General features: G+C 46.2%; 2 protein-coding genes across 2 annotated transcripts in view; one reads left to right on the top strand and one right to left on the bottom strand.

The window, feature by feature from the left end:
• The window catches only part of C8b (complement C8 beta chain), a 35,240-nt gene extending 32,736 nt beyond the window's left edge, over positions 1–2,504 (top strand). Inside the window, exons 11-12 of the mRNA XM_027945052.2 lie at positions 182–250; positions 2,353–2,504. Coding sequence (XP_027800853.2) covers positions 182–250; positions 2,353–2,504 — 221 coding nt within the window. The remainder of the gene's footprint in view (positions 1–181; positions 251–2,352) is intronic.
• Positions 2,505–15,899: 13,395 nt separating this feature from the next.
• C8a (complement C8 alpha chain) overlaps positions 15,900–22,804 on the bottom strand; it is a 44,540-nt gene continuing 37,635 nt past the window's right edge. Inside the window, exons 10-11 of the mRNA XM_071618602.1 lie at positions 19,230–19,452; positions 15,900–16,051 (exon numbers count right to left, since the gene is read on the bottom strand). Of these exons, the coding sequence (XP_071474703.1) occupies positions 15,900–16,051; positions 19,230–19,452 (375 nt within the window). The remainder of the gene's footprint in view (positions 16,052–19,229; positions 19,453–22,804) is intronic.

Genomic DNA, 22,804 nt, shown 5'->3' with positions numbered 1-22,804 from the left:
TTATGACCAAAGGGCCCTCCAGGAAGGAGCAGGTATTCTTGCATTGGAACCTGCCTGATGCAAACCATTCAAGTCAGTGCTCGCCCTGTGTTCACCTAATGGAGATGCCACGCGGGAGGCTGAGCTGGGGAGCTCTGCTCCACATGGTATTTTTCATACTCTCTCCACCTGGTCTCCTCAGGTTCACGCTGTGACTGCATCTGCCCTCTGGGTTTCCAAGGCCCCGCCTGTGAGGTCACCTCTGGAGAAGGTAAGGAGTCTTTGAGAGTAAGTTGGAAAAGGGGAACTTTGGGGAATTCTAGAGAACAGTTCCAAACAACAAGTCAGCTGGGGATGAGGAGCAGGGGCCTGGACACCGTGAACCTTGAGATCCACACTGACTCCTTTTGTGTTTCATTGATTTTCACAACTGAGAGTTCTTCATGCTTACAGGATTTATGTGGCATGGCATTCATAAGTTAGACTTGGCGTCTTCAGGAGTGCTTATCCTCTTTTCCTACTTAGTGAACTCCTAGTCAACCTTCAAAATCCAGTACAGATATTCCTCCTTGGCAAATATCCCTCTAATGCCCCAAGTAGAATTAGTTCCTTCTGTGGTGCCCACGGGGCTTTGGACACATCCATCATAGCTCTTACACCCTGTGTTGGGGGCATGTGCTGTTTGTGATCTCCCTGCCTCCATGAGTAGGGGTAAGAGCCCATCTGTCTGTGTCTCCATGGCCTATTACAGTTACTGCTCAGTGACACATATTGAATTAACAAGTGAAATTCCTCTGTCTCTCAAATCCTTTCACCAGTTGATTATCTAAAAGTTCTCAACCTCTTACTCCTCTCCCACTTTTAAAAAAAATTTTCTTTATTTTACCTTTTTGATGATACCCTGAAGAATAGACATGGCACATCCAAGGAAAAGAAGAAACATTTATTGAGCATCAACTGTGCACTAGGCACTTTGCTGAGACCCTTTAGTTTGGGTTCAGATTTCATCTCTATCGTTTAATAACTGTGACCTTGAACAAGATACTTGTCTACTCTGTGCCTCAGTTTCTTCATCTATAAAAGAAATATGATTGCATTAAGTACCTCACAGAGTCATCTTGACTTTATGATGAGGCCTGATAGCACTTAGAATGGTGCCTGATACAGTGTCACAGAAAGACAAACACTGGTTTCTTTGTTTCAGGGTACAAGTTTCCTTTGTATATTGAATACATCAAATCTTTTAACGTTGCAGCCAACCATGAAGTCAAAACAATTGATATGCCCATTTTATTGATGAAGAAACTAAGAGTCAGTGGGTTACTGATCCTACAGGAAATGTGAGGACCTAGGTTCAGCATTGGTGGGGCTGGCCCCACAGATTTTGATATGAAAGCCTCCCTGTCCCCAACCCACCACCTCCCTAGGGAAATGCTCAGGAAGTCCTTGCTCTCTTTCTTCCCAACTCAACCAGGTCCCAAGCAATGATCTGCCCATTGAGTACACATCCATACCACACAGGATTTCTGTTGATTGGAGGACCTAGGAAAATCCCCACTCCTACTTTTTCATTTTGCATAGGGAGAGGCCCAGAGATATAACGAAATTTACCCAGAATTACACTTCAAATTAGTGGCAAAGCAGACCTGTGTTACACCATGATAGCTGTTATTGATCATTCACCAGTTTCATCAGCAACCCAAAAGTCCTTGCATAGAAGGCAAGTGTTGAAGAGTAGAGAGCACCCGTGTTGGCTGTTACCTCATTTAACACACCAGGCTCACAGCAGATAACAGAGCTCCCGTTTTACAGGTTGAGAAGAAATAAATGGCCCAGCAGCCCACAGCTGAGCAGTGTCTGAGCTAGAAACCATTCAATCAAGGATGCACTCAACAAGTGCTCACCCAGAATCTCCCGGGCATCTGCCTAGGTGCTGAGGCTCATGGGTGACATGCAGCGATTGCACCATGAGAGGGAAGGTCAACATCATTTGAATTGTACCATGAAAGCATTTAAAGTTTCTGTTGCAATCACTGCTGTGAAATGCTTCAAGAGCTTGAAATATGGGGACTTGGTGAAGAGTTAGGGGTCGGGAATGGCTTCCTGGGGGAAATGCACAGTGTTGAGATCTGAAGGCTGAATAGGGGTCAGGTGAACAGAGGAGGCAAGGGCCCAGGAGGACAGCCTGCGAGGATGCCCGTGGTGAGAGGGAGCACATCACATACAGCAGCCAGAGATAAAGGCTGTCCACTGGAGGGCGAGACCAGAGTCTCTGCTTCCTAAAGGCATTTGGCTTCTCCTCCCTACCACACCCCATAGTGCACCAGAATGTTTTAAGAACTAATTAATGTCAGTTGACCTTCTTTCTTACAGACATCCCCATTGATGGGAAGTGGAGTTGCTGGTCCCAGTGGTCTCCGTGCTCTGGAGGACATAAAACCAGACAAAGACAGTGTAACAATCCACTTCCTCAAAACGGGGGCAGGCCCTGCTCAGGCCCAGCTGGGGAAACACTCAGGTGTTAGGGGAGGGAGCGCTTCCGCAGGTGGCCCAGCTGTGGGCTTCCCATTGGGTGTGCTCTGGACCTCAAGATGCAAGCACTCACCCCACACCAGCTCCCACCAGGCCTGATTGAGGGCAGAAAGCAGGGCCACCCAGGCCTTACGGTACAAAGTTGATTTGTAAAATGTATTTATTGATTTGAATAAAGTGTGAGTTTAAACCAAAGTCACTGCTCCCTGAAGAAGTAAAGCCTCCTTGAAATCTCACTTTGCCTACTCTATCATTTTATTTCACTCACCAGGCAGGAACTGTGTAGGGAGTTGTTCACCATGAAGCCCCACCATCTAGCCGTGATTGGCACATAGTAGGTGCCTAACAATTAATCGGTGAATGGCTGTTAAGTTGTTCTTACCTTGACAGATCCACAGTCTTGTCCAATAATAATAACAGCAGCTGGTATTTATTGTTTGACTACTATGTGCCAGCCACTGACTCAGGGATTGATTTAGTCCATCCTCATAAGGCAGATGTTAGTGTTAGACAGCTGGGGAAACTGAGGCTTAGAACAGTTCAGTGACTTCTCTCCAAGTTTCCATAGTTAGAAAGCAGCCGAGCAGGGCTGCAAACTTCTATTGTAAAGCTTAAACTCTTCAGCATGATGCTTACCTACTTCTCAGCGAATGAGCATCTGGCTAAAAGAACTTTCTGTTAAATATACACACACACACACACACACACACACACACACACCGCAGTAGAAAGTACTCTGTGTGTGTGTAAGGAGGAAGAGAGAGAGTGTGTGTGTTATTGACCAATCTCCACCAGCTGCCTTCTTAGGAGGGTGGATCTTGATTCCTCGGCCACTTTGATGCTGACCACATCAAGGGTGTGGCTGTACACTTTGGAAGCAGGAACTATGGGCCAGAGTTGAATTGGGATTATTGAAGGAAGAACATGTTGGGTGCCCAGAAAAGATCCTGAGCTAAAGCCCAGGGGTCAGGGAAATTGACCACTCCACAAGAGAGTTAAAAGAGAAGACCATCATGGCAGCTGGAGGAGGAAACATGTCAAGCTGATGTCTGTTGGACCAGGTACAGTATGGCCCCTCCTCCACCCTCCCCCACGACATTGTCTGAACCTTCTACTTTGCTTTTGTGCAAATACCTTTGCAGGGGAAAAGGGGGTGCTAAACAGAAGAGTAAGCAAACTGTTGCTCTCTAGGCTACCAAACACCCAATATCTTTGTTTTTTAAGTTTGTCAAGTGGGCATTTAAACTCTATTTCTCTCAATCACTATCCTGTTAAAGCATCACGTCAGATTTTCTTTGCTCTTGGGCACTTCCTGTCTGCTTGAAGAATTTCAGGTGTATTTGTTGAAGTAAAATTGATGGGGAGACAACGCAGTTAAAGGTGGATTGATTCATCCTATTCATTTCTTTTTTATGCAGTTTATACATAATTTTATTTTTCATTTTCTGAGTCAACAGATCTAATTTTTAACATTAGGTTTCATTAGAGACACAAAGGCACATAGTAGCCATGATAATCTTGATTTGGTGATCAACATTTACATTTCAGTGTTCCTGTTCTTCTTATAAGTTGGGGATATAATGTTGTTTTACAACAACAAAATGGATCACACTTAAATAGGGCTTTATGCAATAGAAATCATCCTATTTATTTTTGACCAATTAGATTTTAGCCAAGTCTGGACCAAAGTCTGCTTTGGGTCAAGACATTAACACATCTATGACACCAAAGCTTTGGTCCCTGCCACCCACCAATCTGGTCCAACCAGCTACCTGGAAGGGGATCAATAGAACAACCCTGGGAAGGAGCTGCTTTTTGCCACCCAGGGGTTGTTGCACCAAGTACCACGAGTGTCTGCCTTCCCGCCAACCCGTGTTCCCTGCAACGGAGCTGACGGGTCTGGCCCCTTGTTTGGATGAATATTATTGCCTTGCTGTCTGCTGTTATTTCAACAGGCTAATCCAATAATGTTTTATCTCTTTCATTATACGGAGGCCGTATAATTTTCTTGAGTTATAATCTATCTTCTTTTAAGATTCCCCAGAGACAGAGAAGAGCAGTTGTCTTGGGTTGACAGGAGGCTCCCATGAAGCCGACACCAGCACATCCAGGCAAGCGCTGCCAAATTAAATTCTGAATCTCAATCACAGCCACTGCTTCTAATGGGAAATTTGAGTTGATTATGGAGATGACAGCCCAGGTTCACGTTTATTGCATTTAGCAGAAATTGTTTATCCTATTAAATATGGTCTTGAAGGAGAGACAATTGAATTGCCAAGCACCAGTGAATACCCGGGTGACGCCCAGGTGCTGCTAAACTGTGTAATAATTATATTCTTATTTGTGGGCTAAACTTCCCCCCATGGCTCTTTTTGCAAACAAATATATTTAGGAGGAGACTGAAACATAATGTGAGAATTAAACTAAATAAATGTAAACTGTACTTTTGGAGAATCCTGGCCACTGTCGATCACCCTGGTGTACCTGTGAAGGAGCTGGGCTGTCCAAGCAGCAGAGCCCCAGTGCTGTGGCTTGGCAGATGTCCTGGAAGCATGAGATACCTGGTGTGGGAGATTTCTGCATCCAGAAGAATGAACCTTTGAAATGCTGCGAGCTCCTCTGAGCACTTACTGTAGGGTGGGAGGCTTCCCGTGTGACCTTGGACTAATAACATAACATCTGTGGGAATAATAACTATTGTAATTAGTTTAACAATAGTAATAATAATAATAGCTGCCAATTATAGAGTGCTTCTCAGTTTATGAAGTCTTTTAACCTACATCATCTCATTTAATTTTTATCTGAGTTTGATGGGGTAGTTATTAATACAGTTGTCAGATGGCAGATAGAGGAAGCTTCAAACAGAAACCAGATCCTTTCTAAGAATGAACCGTCTATGAAAATCAAGGTGGGATATAGAGGCCAGGAAAAAGCTCCTGCTGGCAGAGAATCCAGATGCAGGGAAGTGCCCTCTCTGTCTTTGGATGATGCTGCCCGCCTCCCCAGGACTTACGGGAAAGCCCTTGGTAGAGAGTGTGCCTCATACTTTTGAAGATGCTGAGCTGGTCCCCCTTGGGGTCTTCACATTTAGGAGGAGACTGAAATATAACACGAGGATTAAACTAAATAAATGCAAACTGTACTTTTGGAGAATCATGGCCACTGTCGCTCACCCTGGTGTACCTGTGAAGGAGCTAATGGAGAAATACACTGACCATAGGATCTTGCACACAGCAGTCCCACATTTGCCTGCCTTCCTGATTCATCCTTCAGGTCTCAGATTTTCTCTTCTTTTGGCCTTCACTCTTTCCATTAGTTTAGGAGATGATATAGTGTGAATCTGGAATATTCTTCAGCAACACCACACCAAAGACCAAGGGTTTACCATGTATTCAAACCCTGATCTTCAGTAGGGTGCTGCTGGAAGGTAAAAACAAAAAATGTCATGGGGCCTGGAGGGAGGTTTCAGGGCCTTGAAGGAGATTGTGGGACCGTGGTCTGTCTCTTCTCTTCTTTGTTTTTTTTTACTTCCCGACCATCATAAGGTGAGAAGGTGAGCAGCTCTGTCCAACACATGCTCCCTGCTGTGATGTGTTGCCTTACCACAAGCCCCAAAGCAATGGAGCTCTTTGACCATGGAACAAAAGCGGAAGTCATAAGCCAAAATAAACCTTCCATGTTTTTTATTCTCTCGAGTATTTTGTTATAGTAACAGCAAGCTGACAGCACAGAAGAGATGTTTATTCTCTCTGTTCATACTTTATCCTGTACTTCCCTCATCAACCCTCATCACAGTGCACAGACAATCGGAAGCATAGATGTATTTTGTTTTACAGATTGCAGATACTATTAATAACATCATGTCTATCCACCAATGTTTCTAGACTTTGCAGACATTGTGTTATAACTTACTCCTTGGTGATCTCTTATTCCTTCACAAATATAATACCCTTAGAGGTAGGAACACTATACTAATATATCCTGAGGACCAGGCACAATGTTGGGCACTAGTGGGTCATCAATAAGTAACTGTTGCATGAATTAATGAGCTAATGAAAGGGGATGAATTGGGGCCAAGGGAAGAACCTCCCCCTGCTGGTAAGAAACTTGAGTGAGTTGGTGGCATATGATGGTGGCACCATGAGACTTGGGACATAGCAACCCCAAAGATAGGGGCAACCTACACAGTGGTGAAGGGGACATACCTTCAGCTGGCTTTATAGGCAACATTGCAAAAGAAAAGTGAAATATAAGAGGAAGAATTATCACTGACATCAGGAAGGGGCTGACAGTGCATGTTTGGGGGTCGTGGTGGTAACACCCTCAGGGAGAGCTAGGAATCTCCAAGGAACTTTAGAAAGAAAGGGCACTGGAAGCTCTAATCATCAGTGGAGCACACCTGAGAAACACGTCCAGAGACTGTGGAGGAAACCAAGGTTCAAGGTTCTGCCCTATATGTGGCAGAGACAGGAAAGAATAACCTTTAAAAAAAAAGCTCTTCTTCCAACCTTTTGCCTCAACCTCAGGTCTCTCATCTCCAGGACTAGTTTGAAACCTGGACCATGCACCTGAAATCTAATAGCAACACATTGAAACTATACACCTTAGGTCTTTGAGATTCTTGTTTATTAATTGTTATCATAAAATCAGATTTTTCTATGCAATGTTTTTCTCTTTGAGTCATCTTGCCTCAGAATTAAGCCAGACTCCAAAACTGAGGCATTCAGACACTCCAGGGCCTGTTTGTGAAGATGGTGTGATGTTACTGCTCAGGCAGAACTGGAGACAGCATAGACAGAGGGTAAGCAGAGAAGTGTTTAGACTTGTTCTCTGAAGCCAGGGTGCTACAATGGAGGCCAGGCTCTGGGATTCCCTATTTTTGACTGTAAGCAGGTTCTGTACCTGTCTGCACCTTCATTTCCTCACCTGTAAGATGGGGATGATGGAATTAGCAACCTCTTAGCATGTTCTGATCATCATCTGGATGCCTGTATTTCAGAAGACACCTTGGACCCATTCAGTTATAACTAGCTGTGTCATTTCCATGGTCACTTCCAGAGATTCTCAAAACACCAACAAGAACTACAGATTGTTGCGTTTAAAAAAAAAAAAGTCACTTAAAATCCCAGCCTTGGTGGTGCATGCCTGTAATCCCAGTGGCTCGGGAGATTGAGTCAGGAGGATTGCAAGTTCAAAGCCAGCCTCAGCAATGACGAGATACTAAGCAGCTCAGTGAGACCCTGTCTCTAAATACAATACAAAATAGGGCTGGGGATGTGGCTTAGTGGTTGAGTGCCCTGAGTTCAATCCCCAGTACCAAAAAAAAAAAAAGTCATTTAAAAAGCTTTAAAGAAATTTCAGTGCAACACCCACTACAACATGCGAGAACAAAAAGACATAAAATAGCTTAGCTCCTGGGAAATATCTTAATAAAGGACATGGAGGGCTTTTCTATCCCGAGCTCTGGGTTATTAAGGGAAAATGTAACAGCATAATAACTAATATTTGCAGAGGGCATTACCAGTTACAAAGAACTTTCACATACTTAATCCAGCTTAATCCTCTCAATGCCTGCAAGAGGAAGAATTTATTATCTGCCTTTGACAGGTGATGAGACAGAGCCTCGGAGAGACTGAGTGATTTGCCCAAGACCACACAGCTCATAAGCAACAGAGCTCAGTCCCAGGGCTGCTGCTGTTTGCCATGTTCACATCGCCCCCGACGACAGATACAGATCTGGCTTCACCCACAGGGCCGGTGCCCACCTGCCCGCTTGCATAGAAGGGATGAGAAAGGCCTCTGCTCTGACATCCCTGCGGCAGAGAAGCCACGAGGGTTTGGAGGTCTTTGTGGCAGACAGAGGGTTGAGACCTAATGCCACAAATTCCTGTGTGACTTTAATCACATCACTTATCTTCTCTGTGCCTTTTATCCTCATTGGAAAATAGTCACTCAGCCATGTGGCACAATCGTAAGGGCTAAATGACGTGACATGCACTAAAGAACGGCCGTTACTCCAGGGTGTCTGACACCCAGCAGATGCTCAACTTCTCCCCATTCTTGTGCCTTAAACAAGACGACCCTCACTAACTTCCGCCTCTTTTTTAGCAGCCTTGATCTTGTAGCCTTGAGCATGTAGATGCATTTCACAGCAAGAAAAGGGAGAAGAAACCGTGATCACATTTGCAGTGAGAAATTCTCAGAGGATCATCAAAGGACTCAAGCAGCTGGTGTGACATTCACCTCTGCTCAGGAGGCCACAGCGGAGCGGGCACTCCCATTATCGCGATGGGCTGCACCCACCAGTTATCTTGAGTCTACACCTTGCACCCCCAGGTGTTCCTTCATCCATCATTGGCCGTTGTCTGGTATCCACTCCCCCTTCCCCCACCACCTCCTGCCCGATGACTCCTCGTTAATAAGCCGGTTTGTTCACATCCTGAAAACTATCTGATTCTGGCCCCTTTTATCCCAAACACCATCCATCCATCAGCTGCTTGCTCCACACGCTTGGTTAGGAAAATGGGAATGGGGGAGGGAGACAAATCATAGATAAAACTTCTTAGCTGCTATCTCTAAAGAAATAGAATGGATAAATAGATCTGTCAGGGATGTATCATGCCACAGGACAGCAAAATCTATTTGTTAAAAACAGGTTAGGATGGGAGGATTTATCTCACATTTTAAACTGTTAATATAGAAGGGAAACATATTTTCCTTTATCTCTCCCAGGGGGTTGGGGGAAATCCCAAGGCCATGAATAAGGAATTTTAACTTGATTTGATGGACTTCTCTTCACTGGGGAGGCACAGGTAGACTCTCTATTGACTTAGTATAGAAACCGGGCTCTGCCGTCCTCCGATGCACTAATAAGTTTGCAGGATCCAAGAATCCCGGTTAGTGGCTTTCCAGAATGTTCTCTCTTACAAGTTCCTGCATGCAAGACACAAAGCCCAGTATTGAATGGAGAGAGAGAAAGAGAGTGAGAGAGAGAGAGGAACAACATCAACAAGAAAGCTCAAACATACCTAGCACCATGTTAGGTGCAGGGGCTACAAAGGTAAACAGGAGCCCCCGCCTTCCCTTTGGGAAGTCACTGCGGGGGAGACAGACAAACAAGCTAGTGCATGGAAAACAGCCACAAGCGGGTGTGGCACCCGATGAGATGGGAAGTCATGCAAAGTGTCGGGGTTGGCTTTCTGGGCAAAAGCACAGCTACCTGTGTCCTGAAGAGAACAGGTAAGAAGCTGGAAAGGGGGGAGCCAGGGGTGGGGATGAGAGGTGCTTCAGGGAGTAACATGCACAAGCCCTGGAGGGGACAAAGGGCCTGAGCTATATGGGACGTTCAACTGGAAATAGTTCTTCATTCTACAGATATTTACCAAGACCCTGCTAAGGACAAGTCAGTTCTGGGATGACGTCATGGAAAGGCTTGTGTTGTGTATGGAAGCAGGCATACTAGTCAGTTTGGGTTTCTATATTAATATATATATATATATATATATATATATATATATATACACACACACACACACACACACACACACACACACACACACCAGGTGGCTTGAACAACACAGTTCTGGAGGGTGGAAGTCCAAGCTCCAGGTGGTGGCCAATCCGTGTCTGTCGATGTTGCTTTTCCTGATAGCAGATGGCCGTTTTCCTGTTGTGTTCTCATGTGGCAGATCGCAGTGAGGAAATGGGTTCTGCCATGTCTCTTTTTATAAGGGGACTATCTCACCATGACCTAATCACCTCCCAGAGGTCACATCTGCTAGTACCCATCCCATCTGAGTTAGGATTTCAACATATGAACTTGTGGGGGACACAAACATATAGTCCATAATATACACCCAGAAAAAGAAATCTATAATCTCAGGTAGTGATGGATGTTGTGCAAGAAAAACTAGGTCAGGGTGAGCCTTTTACATAGGGCAGACAGAGAAGGTCTGTGGAGAGGTGATATTTGAACAGAGACTTGAATAGAATGAGGAAGGTCATGTAGGGGGCAAGTATTTCAAGCAGAGGGACAGCAGGTTCAAAGGCTCTGAGGTAGGGCAGGGCCTGGCTTGTGTGAGGCACAGCCAAAAGGCCTGCATGGTGGGGACAGCATGACCAAAAGAAGGACTGGATGGGAGGAAATGAAGTCAGAGGAGAAGTGGGACTGTCATAGAGGGCTTTGTCCATCACATGAGGGGCAGTAATTTCCTTATATAGTGGGCATATGGAGCCTAAGAGAGAAAGGTGGAGTGAGTGGTACATTGGCCTCAGATCAGAAAGTTGTGAATCCAATTTGAAATGCTGTGCCTTTATAATAATAGTTATGGGGTATTGAACCCCTCCCTCCGACTACACCCAAAAAGCACCCCAAGGTAAATGGAGAGGGGTCTGGGAAGTAGCTATGGGGGTCTCCCTCAGACCTAGCACTTGCTGGAAAGGCCAAGTGACTGTTGTGGTTTAGATGAGGTGTCCCCCAAAAGCTCATGTGTGAGACAATGCAAGCAGGTTTGGAGGAGAAATGCCAGGGTCACAGCCTTTACCTAATCAGTGACTTAATCCCCATGGGTCTGAGTGGTAACTGGAGGCAGGTGGGGTGTGGCTGGAGGAAGTGGTTCACTAGGGGCGTGGCTATGTGGTATATATTTGTGTCTGGAGAGTGGAGTGTCTCTCTCTGCTTCCTGATTATCATGTGACCTGCTTCCTTCTGCCACACTCTTCAGCCATGATGTCCTGCCTCACCTTGAGCCCTGAGGAATGGAGACTGCTGTCTATGGATTGAGACCTCTGAAACCGTGAGCCCCCAAATAAACTTTTCCTCCTCTACAATTGCCCAGGTCAGGTCCTTTAGTCACAGCAATGAAAAAGTTGACTAAAATAGTGACATCCCCAGCCTGATGAGGACCAGCACCAGTACCCAAGGAGCATGTGCAGAAACTGCCCCAGCCTATGTCATGGTGAGGACTTTGCATGGGGCCATTTCCCCTACATTGTGCCCCAGTGGCTTGTGCTGCCTTTCTGACTCTTGCTGGATTCCAAGACTCTGCAGGGTGCCCGCCCCTCCTCCAGACTCTTTCTGCTCCCCGGGCTGGGCTGTCTCCCACAGCCCCCTGGGCTTCTTGCTGTCCCGGGACCCATCACCATGGTTCACAGATCTCTTCCACCAGGCTCTGCATCATTCCTGGTCTGGGACCATATATGACTTCTGTGAACCTCCAGCACCTGGCATGGGGCTGGCATTAGAGGTCACCTGAAGGTCAGTTGCCCGATTCCACAGTGGAGGGGCAGCGGTGTAAATTTTCTTTGTGAGAGAGAAGCACCCTCTGCTAATCCCCATCCCACCCCTTCCTCTCCATAGAGTTGCTCTGCCACGGCTCATTGCTGCAGCGTGGCTTTTGAAGCCTTCCTTTTCTCTCTGTCCATTTCCCTCACCCTAAAGGCACATCGTTCAGAAGAGATTCATTGAGTGCTGAGCTCTTTAGATCTTCCTCTCTCTCAAGGAAAAAAAAAAAAAGAAGAAAGCTCTTCTTATTGCTTTTCTCTCTGTCATTAATTTACTTTTCAAAAGACACCTTGTCAAGCTGAAGATTATATCTTTAAACCTTGTGTTTACACCCACTACCTATAAACCCTGAGATTACAGAGCTCCTTAAAGGACCGAGGAAGAATGTGCTGAGAGCATTTTATGCTTTTTGCTTTGTGGGAGCAAAGAATTCCTGAAGAAGGGAAGGCACCGATCTGGTAAAGGGCTGCTACCTTTGAAACAGCCACAGCTGCTGTATTTTAATTTCTAGAACTTCTGGGGATAGGCCTCCTCAGAGCAGTGGGACAGAGGCTGGCCTCGGTTCTTGGACTCAGAGGACAGGCAGATGGCATTGCCCAGCTAGTGGTTTGGGCTCACACTTGATCCAGATATTTGCTTAAACCCAAAATTTCTCCAAATGCACCCAGATTACTACCCTGGTCTCCTCAGGAGCCTCCTTGCCTCTCATTTCTCCCCTTTATCATGCAGCCCGGGTGATCCTTCAGATCCCTCCACAGGCAGCCAACACACAGCAGAGAGAGAAGGGCTGGGTGAAGCGTGGGCTCCATAGAACACGGCCAATCCACAGCCCTCCAGCCCTGTGACGCTTGACCCAACCGTGCTGCCATCCAGTTTCCTTAGCTGTAAAATAGATCTCATAGGACAAACTGTAAGAGGTTTTTGATAAGACTAGATAAAATAGCACAAATTTTTGTAAAAATCATTTTTCTGTACTAGGATGGAACCCAGGGTACTTTACCTCTAAGCTATGTCTCCAGTCCTTTTGATTTTTTTTTTTTTTTTTTTTTGAGACAGGGTCTTGCTAAGCACCCAGAGCTGGCCTCAAACTTGTGAGCCTCCTGCCTCTTCCTCCGGAGTTGCCAAATGAACATTTCTGTTCCTGCAATTCTGCTCATCACACACCCCATATGAGGCCTTCTCCACTCTTATGTGTTTTCAACCTTGGCTGCACTTGGAATTGCCTGGGGGAGCTTTTAAAACTCCTGATATCTGGTTGCCACCTCCAGTGATTTGGATTTAATTAGTCTGGGGTGCAGCTTCTGGACATCAGAATTTATAAAACTCCTCAATAGGTTCTACTGTGCAGCCCAGGTTGAAACCACTGTTTCTAGATCAAGATTGAATGTCCTCTGTAAATTACCCACTTGGCCTGGCATATCTGGGCCCCGGTCACTTTCCAGCATGTAACTGCCACTCCATGATAAATAATGAATATAAATTAATTATTAATGTAAATTAATTGTGAGGATAAAAAAGTTAATTAATGACAGAATGAAAATCAGTAAGGAATTCGTCTTTCTTTTTCCTCCTTTCAGATAGAAGATCTAAGTTTATTTAGAAATAACTTCTAAACCATATTCTTTAATTAATAATGGTGATGATAATTTGCTGTGTGACAGGCATTGTGATAAGTGTTTTATGTACTTTGTTTTATTTTCTTGAACTATCTTTTCTATTCTCACACACACAAACACACACGGACATGCACACACACACACAATATTCTGTCTCCCTGTCAAACTTTGTCTTGTGCTGAATTTCTAACTCAAAGATCACCTCCCTAATTACTGAATTCAAATATCCTTCAAGGTCTGGGTTAAACTCCTGCCATCCATAACTTACACACCAGGGGACAGATAAGTCTGTCTCCCTCCTGGCCACCTGCAGCATTTATGTTATGTGCCACATATTTGGGTATTAACTCAGTAGGTAATTCCCTGTGGGCTCTAAACTCTACTTGCTTCATGTATGCAGTTGGTCCTCCATACTCAAGAGTTCCTCATCTGTGGTTTCAACCAACCTGGGAAGGAGAATGGGTCAGGACTGTGATGGTTGTGTCTGACTAAACATGTACAGACATTTTTGCCTGCTATTATTCTCTAAACAATACGGTGTAACAACTATGAACACAGTATTTATAATGTAGTAGGTGTTACAAGTAATCCAGAGATGATTTAAAGTATACAGAAGGATATGCCCAGCTTATATGCAAATACTTTGACATTTTATATAAGAGACCTGAGCATCCATAGATTTTTGGTATCTATGGGAGGTTCTGGAACTGATCCTCTATAGCTTCCAAGGGACAACTGTAAATAAATCTATTACTACCCTAATAAGATTGTGGACTATAGAAAGCTATGAAGCACCAATACATATGCCAGTCTACACACCTAGTACCTAAGAACCTACTCTACATTAGGAATGTAGATTTGGCCTTCAGGGGTATAATAGCTTGGATCTGGAATGTTCCTCTAAAGTTTGTGTGTTGAAAGCATGGTCCACAATGCAACAAACTTCAAAGGTGGCACTTTTAGGCAATGATCAGATCATAAGGGCTTTGACCTCATCAGTACATCAATCCATTGATGGCCAAAAGAATTACTGGGAGGTGGGACCTAGTTGGCAAGAGTAGGTCCCTGGAAGCATGCCCTAGGTTTATGTTGTGCTTGGCTGCTTTTCCTCTTCCTCCTCCTCCTCCTCCTCCTCCTCCTCCTCCTCCTCCTCCTCCTCCTCCTCCTCCTCCTCCTCCCCCTCTCCCTTCTCTCTCTCTCTCTCTCTCTCTCTCTCTCTCTCTCTCTCCCTCCCTCTCCCTCTCCCTCTCCCTCTCCCTCTCCCTCTCCCTCTCCCTCTCCCTCTCTCCCTCTCCCTGCTCCCCTTCCCACCAGCTGCCATGCGTCCAGCAGCTTTCCTGGGCTACACCATTCCACCATGATGATTGCACCTCAGAGCTGGCCAACCATGGACTGAACCTCTGAAACCGTGAACCAAAATAAATCTTTCCCCCTTCAAGTTATTTTTGTCTGGTATTTTGGTGACAGCAATAACAAGCTGACTAACACAAGTGACACAAAATCTGGTACAGAAAACTAATAGAAAAACAGAAAATTCAGTGTCACACAGCATGCCCTCTACCTGAGGCATGGCTAGAGTGCTGTGGGACACTAAGAGGGGCTGGTGTGATCGACTCTCCCGGGGATAGGTCAGGGAAGACTAGTTGATGGTCCCTGGTTGGACTCTCCAAATGAGATTGACTGGAAGATTGGGCAGTACAGATCTCATCTCTGATATGGCCCTTGGATCCATTCGTTTGCTGACTAGTTCCCTGCTATATTCAAGGCCCAGCCCTGGCTTCTGGGAATACAGTGTTATACAAAACAAACCTGATTCCTCCCTCAAGTTTACCATCTCTTGGGGGAAAAAAAAGATTATAAATAGTTACAGGAGGTATGGGACTGAGTATATGTGCTCTGGTCAGAATGTCTGTGTCCCCTCAAGTTTATACATTGGAGTCCAAACCCCAAAGGTGTTGGTCTTATTAGGATGTTGGACTTTGGTGGGAGGGTGATTGATTGGATCATGAAGGTGGAATTCTCCTGAAAGAGGCCCTAGAGAATCGGTAGTCCCCTCCGCCATGTGGAAGCACACAGCAAAAAGATGGTCATGGCTAAACCAGAAAGTGGGCCAGCCCCAGACACTGGATCCACTGACAACTTGACCTTAGACTTCCGGCATCCAGAACTGTGAGAAAGAAATCTCTGTTGTTTATAAGCCACCCCTTGTATTGTTACAGCGGCCTGAATAGACAAGGACAGAAAAACCATACTGCAAAGGGGAGGTGCTGCTGTCGCAAATATCTACAACAGAGAAGCAGCTTTAGAACTGGGTAGCGGGTGGGGGCCGGAAGAATTTGTGGGTTCATGCTAGAAAAGCCCACGATGCCATGAATGATCAAAGAAAACGCATCTGTGTTGATCTGCACTTTCTCTCAGCTGAAAGAAAATTGGATCCAGTAGCCAGTGCCAGTGGCCCCCTCTGCAGCATCCAGCCCATGTCCCCCAGCTCAGCAGGCCCGGGTCTGCACTTCCCGCCCTGGGCATGAGGCGCCTCCGTTCTGGGGTGCAGGGTTGTTGCACTCTCTCCTCCTTTCCTGGGTGCCTCCTCTGCACGCAGACCAGGAGCTCCAGCAGCTCCATCGACCATCAGCTTTGGCTCCTGCAGAGAGAATTTCCCAGGAGAGGAAGAGGTTAGCCTGGGGGAAGCCACTGGCTGAAATGTGCAGAGGGAGGGCCGTCCTGTCACCCTGGAGTAGTCTGCAGTCCTTCGGTGGGGAGATGCCTTGGGGTAGCCCACCAAGACCTCTGTGCTCACTGCCTCACACTTAATTTGAAACTCGGGGGCAGAGTGAGAAGAGGCCACTGGGAACCCATCTCATAAAGTTGGAATCTGCGATTCCATGGAAGATGGATAGCGGAGGGAGGCCGGAGGCAAGCTCCTCTGGAAGGAGGACAGCAAGACACTGGAGGGTGTGGCGAGCAGGGATACTGCCCAGCTGGGAATTCAGAGCAAAAGTTTGGCTAGATACCTCTCCTGAGCAGATGGCTGGGCTTTCGTATGAAGTTTTCCAAATCAACTCCCCACAGACTCTGATAATGGGGACACGGTGGGCAACAGATTCTCTGCATAGGACATCAGAATACATGCACTGACTGTGGAATGTCTGAAAATCCAGCACCTAGGATCCAGTCCAGGGGGCTGATTTCCTAACAGCGTCTCTATGCCCTTGGGCAACCCCATTTCTTCTCCAAGGCTGTTTCAATTCTATAACACGAGAAGGATGGACTAATCTATTCTTTTCATTATTATTTTTTCATCACTACTTTTTTTCCTAAATGAAATCTTCCACGGACCCCAACATTCAAGTCAGATGAAAGGAGAACTGTTCTGTTGGAAGCTGGGGTGTTTATCAGGCTCACCCACCTCCTCTGGGGCAGCCCTGAGGACCCCAAGCCTCCTCAGATCCCAGTGTGAGTATCATTGGATTAGATTATCTCCATGTCCCTTCCAGCTCTGTAATTATGCTCCCTGATGGGGCAGCCACAGCAGAATTCTCTGTCTCTGTTTCTCCCATCTCTGTGACTTTGTTCCCAGAGGCAATGTTTTGCTGGGAAGACTCCTAGGGACTCTAATGGGTCTCCATGGTGGTTGACGGACTCCCCAGCCTTAGATTCCCTTGCCAATGTATTCTCTGTCAGGCTGAAAGTTCAGCTCAATAGTCCCAAGGCCACCTGACATCCATACCCTGCTTGGAAAAAAGTTAATGAAGTACCTGTAACCTACTGCATGTGACAGGAACAGATATAGAAAGACTGGGGCTTCAAATGCTTCCTCTGTCCCCAACCCTACCCAGGTCACAAGCATCATGCTAATTCCATATGTATGACTTGACTCGGAGATTTCAGGAGTGGAAGAGACCCTGAGACCATCTCACCCTACCATCCACTGGATGAATGAATCCCTTCTAGAACTTTCTGACAAGTGGACACCCTTCTCTCTCTCTTACTACACACATAGCACAGTGTGTCTGGAAGAAAGTTGATCCTCATTTAAACCAAAATCCCTTTGCTCTAATTTCTCTTCATTAATCCTACAACTTCATATCTGTAACCACACAAAACAAGTCTCCTCCTTTCCCACATGGTCATTTGCAGGGGGACTTTTCCCTCCTGAATCTTCTCCATGCTCTTCCTCCTAGGACACAGGTTTGAATCTTCCAGATTCCCTTAGTTGCCAAAGAAGACTTTGCTTGGCCAATGTCTGATAAAGCAGGCACCAAGAGCAAAGCTCCTGGGACTTCAAAGAAGCACCTCATTCCAGCTCTTTACTTCTATTAACCTAGCCCTTTGCTTTGGGGACATCTGTTGGTATTGAATGCTTGGTCCATTTTCTTCACGTGGCTGTGGAGCCACACACCTCACCACCACCCCATTCCACCCTGTGCTTCAACAATTTGTTTTATGGACCAGAGTATCTTAGATTTACCCACAGACTTCCTTTACATGCTCTTCCTTACAGCAGCCAAATGAGATTGATTTCTACATTGCTTTGGCAACCCGTGTGTTTTGCTATCATTCTGTGCACCATAGAGAAACAGTTTTGTGTTCCTGGAAAGTTGGAAGCTTAGGTAGTGGGACATGCATTGAGATTCTTGGAGCTCAAAGGAATGTAGATTGGAAAGTTAAGTGTCAGAAAATAGTGCAATAGCTGGGATTCATATCCGGGTCCTCACGCTTCATCTTCCCAGCACGAAGTTTTAACTCTTCCTGGTGTCCACTGGTTCATGCTGCAGCCTATACATTGAAACCTACTTGCCCCGATCTCGGTTTGGGTCTTGACTCCAGGCTAGTTTAGGAGTGCAATGACAACACTTATCCCTTGTAGGGGTTGAATTGTGTTCCTAAAAAAGACATGTTCAAGTCCAAATCCCCATTCCTTGTGAACGTAACCTTGTTTGGAAATAGGGTCTTTGCAGGTGAAATCAAGTGAGGATGAGGTCATACTGGATTGGGGTAGGCACTAATCCAACGACTTGTATGCTTATAAGAAAACAGACACAAAGGGAAGAATGTTATGTAAAGATGGAGGCAGAATTTGGAGTGATGCATCTACAAATCAAGGGACCCAAAGATTGCCAACAACACTGGAAGCCAGGAGAGAGGCACAGAGCACAGGTTGCTCAGAGTCCAGAACCAGTCTGGCAAAGCACCTGAAGTCTGCACTTCCAGCTTCCAGAAGGCTGAGACAACAGAGAGTCTTGATGGCAGGGAGAAGGCACAAGAGCCATTAAACATGGGGTCAGGAATGGGACAATAGTGTGTGGGTTCCCAGGTTGGCGGATACAGAGAAGACATAGAAAGGAGGGGCCAGATTTGCAGGTAAATGGATGGCGTTGGAGAAGATAATGCTAAGTGAAGTTAGCCAATCCCAAAAAACCAAATGCCAAATGTTTTCTCTGATATAAGGAGGCTGACTCATAGTGGGGTAGGGAGGGGGAGCATGGAGGGTTAGATAAACTCTAGATAGGGTAGAGGGGTTGGAGGGGAAGGGAGGGGACATGGGGTTTGAAATGATGTGGAATGTGATGGACGTCATCATCTAAAGTACATGTAAGAAGACACGAATTGATGTCAACATACTTTAAATAACCAGAGATATGAAAAATTGTGCTGTATACATGTAGTGAGAATTGTAATGCATTCCTCTGTCATTTATATTTTTAAAAAATCAATTAAAAAAAAGAAAGAAAGGAGGGGCCAGGAACCCTAAGGTCCCTTCTGCACTGGCCTCTTGGAGCTGGGCCAGGCCAACACCGAGTGGGATGCAAGGCTCTTACCCTCTAGCTCCATCCGCTCACAGGCAGGGCCCTGGCGACCCAGGCCACACTGACATCGGCAGCTGGTGCCCTCCAGGATGGGCTCCCCATTGTTGTAGCAGGGCCCACAGCGGCAGGCGTTGAATTCCAAAAGGTACTGGTCCAAGGCCTGGCGCAGGTTCCGGCGTTTGGTCTCCAGCGGCCCCAGGTTTGCGTGGCGCAGCACCTCATAGATGGGCTGCATCTGCAGGCACAGACAGAACAAGGGCCTCTTCCTGGAATCCAGGAGCCCCCAAACCAGCTGCCACGCTTTGGGTAGGCCCGCTACATGCTGGGCACAAAGGCGGATACCTAACTTGATCCTGCCACACCATGAATTGGCACTAAACACTCCAGCTGGCAGATAAGGAAATGGAGGCTTAGAATGTTCAAGTGAGTGACTCAGGATCACACAGCTGTGAAGTGCAAGAGCTTCTCCGAACATGGGCTTGCTTCCTCTGAAACCTGTGCTCTCCCAGTCCCAGAGTTAAAGGGACCCTAGACATCACTTGTGCCAACGCATCTGCCCCCTCCAGCACTTTCAGGAATGAGGAAGCATATAATGCATTTGTCTGTGTTTTGGGGCATATTTTTGGTTTTTACCATCACCCTTCAATATGGGTCTCAATAAAGGTAGTTGTGTTACTATTGCTGAGCAATCCCCTAATGAGGTAAGCATAGTAGCAGGTGGGTAGGGACCATTCGAGGGCATTTGAGGCTACCCACTCCGGGCAGGACTCCAGGGTTTCTCAGGCTGGGCACTACTCCTGCATTCAGTTGGAGAGCTCCTTATTGGTGGAAGTGAGCTGTCCTGTGTATTGCAGGGTATTTAGTAGCATCCCTGGTCTCTGCACTAGATGCCAGCAACATCCTTGCAGTCATGATCAAAACTGTCTCATGGGCATTACCAAATGTCCCCTGGTGGCAAAATTGCCTTTGGCTCAGACGCAGTAGACGTGGTTGAAAAAGCACTGAATCTGGAGCCAGAAAACCCGGCTTCAGATCCAGGCCGTGCTGTTTCCAGCTGTGGGATCTTTGGCATGCATCACACTGAGCCTCCCTCCCCCCTTGGTAAAGTGAGAACAGCCATCCCACCCTCCAGGTTCCCTGTGAGTGGTGGGAGGTGACACATGGAAAGCTCTGTCACACAGGGAAGGCTGAAAAACCACACTCCCTTCCCAGGTGCCCGGCTGAGGACTCCTCACCACCTCTCTCTTGAGTCTGGTCCTCTGAACATAAAACAGGCATTGCACCTATTTCCTAGAACTTTTATAATCTAAAGAAGAAATGAGTGTAAGAGTCTCTATTGTAAGGAGGAAGAATAATATAAAATCCCATTTTATATTAAATGAAATTAATATTTTAAATTAATATCAATGATTAATTGTTTATAATTTAACTAATATTAAAGTACCATTTCATTAGTTAGATGTGACGATAGTTTAAAAAAAAAAAAGTGGGAGAGGGAACCCAACAGGCAAAGTGCTTGGCTGGAGTCCTGAGCGGGTCAAAGTGGGCGTCACAGTGGGGTACCGCTCTGGAAGCAGTCAACAGAGGGTACTTGCAGTAGCCCAGGCTGGTTCCTGGAAATATGGACAAAAAGACCTTGGCGTGTGGTCAGGGCCTGAGGCCCAGGTCACCAGGCAGGTGATGTCCGGACTGGCTGGGCCCCTGGCCAAGGGGAGAGGATCACTTACTGGAAGTTCAGAGAATTTGGCCCCACAGTTAGGACACCGGTGCAAAATGGGCTGCCCTGTGGCTCTGGTTAAAGATGACCCTCAGTACCGGGGAAGGCCAGGACCATCTCAATGTCCCATTGGCCATGCAGCGGGGCTCAGCACTAAGTCCCCAGCTCAGGCCTCCCCTTTTCAGGACCTCAGGAAATGGGCAGGAAGCCACCCTGGGGAGGGCTGGTGGGATTTTCCCAAAAGAAGAGAGGTGGAGAAGAGTCTTAGAATGTGAACTCCAAAAAGACATCGGCAATGATCTGATCCCCATTTACAGGGGAACAAAGAGATTCAGAGCAGGTGGCCACACACTATAAATGACACACAGCACACACAACGCAGCAACGTGGTGTACAGAGCATAAAGCGTACAAGACACGACTCCTGCATTCACTCACCGGAGCACCTGCTGGGAGTAATCACTGCCAGCTCAGAGGACATGCCAGTAAGACCCTGTCTCCACGCTGGACAACAAGTCCCCCCAACCCCTCACGAGACCTCCCCTCTGCCCTCTCTCTCCTCAGGTTTGTCCTTCCTTTCCCTGGGAACATTCTCTTTTTGAAGCAGCACCAACTGTGTCATTTCCCTGCTCTGAAACCTGCCAGTGGCTTAATGTGTCAAATTCACACTTCTTGGGGAGCAGTGTGGGTTCTGGAGATCCTGGGTGTGACAGTCAGCCCAACAGGCTCAAGTGGTACTGATCCTGATCATCGGGAAGCTAGGAGCTCCTGTGCTGGCTACTCAGCCTCTGCTTCGTCTACCGGCATTTGCTAAATTCCTGCTCCTGTCTCTCTAACTTTGAAATGTAGCATATTACTCCCATGTTATCAAAAGGAAACTGGGCTCACAGAGTGAGAGAGCTCACCCAAGTTCACACATGGAAAAGGTGGCTATGCTGGGCACGAAGGCACATACCTGTAATCCCAGCTGCTCAGGAGACTGAGGCAGGGGGATAGCAAGTTCAGAGCCAGCCTCAGCTACTTGGTGAGGCCCTGAGCAACCCAGCAAGACCCTGTCTCTAAATAAAATATATAAAAAGGGCTTGGGATGTTGCTCAGTGGTTAAGCACCCCCAGGTTCAATCCCTAGTACCAAAAATTAAAAATAAAAAGGTGGCCAAGCCTGATTTAGACTCTCTTTTCCCTTCCTTTCAAATACCAAGCTCTTTTTTTTTTTTTTTGCAAAGACAATGTTCAGCCTCCAAATTATGGACCTCAGTTTTCGTTTTGGAAGTTTTGCTCAGGGCAAACACAAAGCTCACCTTTTGACCATGAAAGTTTATGTATTTCTCCTGATATCAATTTTACAGTTTTTGCCCAAATCACTAATAGCTTGATGATAGCAATTTTCAGACCCTATGTGAATTACAGGTGCGTGAAAGTGGTCCCTTATTGGCAAAGAAATGAAAGCAAGGTTAATCCATCTGACCTCTTTCTTCATAGAAAGCAGGGTGGTACGATAGGTTTTTAGGTTTAACAGTTAGGATCTGTTTTAGGAGAAGAGGTACGTCCATACCTGGGATTGTAAATGCCCATAAATAAAAGGGCAAGGAGAGCAAAAAAATATGGTTGGGAAAACAATATTTTGCTTAAAAGGCTGAAACACAAACTTTAAAAAAAAAAAAAAACAAAACTAGACTACCCTGCATAGCTGGACAACTGCTAGAATAAGCCGCTTCCTTGGCAGATTTGGTAGTTTGACTCCCTTTGTGAGGTTAGTGGTTTAAGCCAAGTTTTCTCAACTTTGTTACTATTGACATTCATTCCAACTCAGGATTTCTTTAGGGGATGGGGGGGGGGTGGCTATTCTGTGTCTTGTAGGATGTCTGCCAG

This window comes from Marmota flaviventris, chromosome 10 (genome assembly GCF_047511675.1).
Source record: "Marmota flaviventris isolate mMarFla1 chromosome 10, mMarFla1.hap1, whole genome shotgun sequence".
NCBI classification, from domain to species: domain Eukaryota; kingdom Metazoa; phylum Chordata; class Mammalia; order Rodentia; family Sciuridae; genus Marmota; species Marmota flaviventris.
This window is presented reverse-complemented; position numbering and strand designations above follow the sequence as displayed.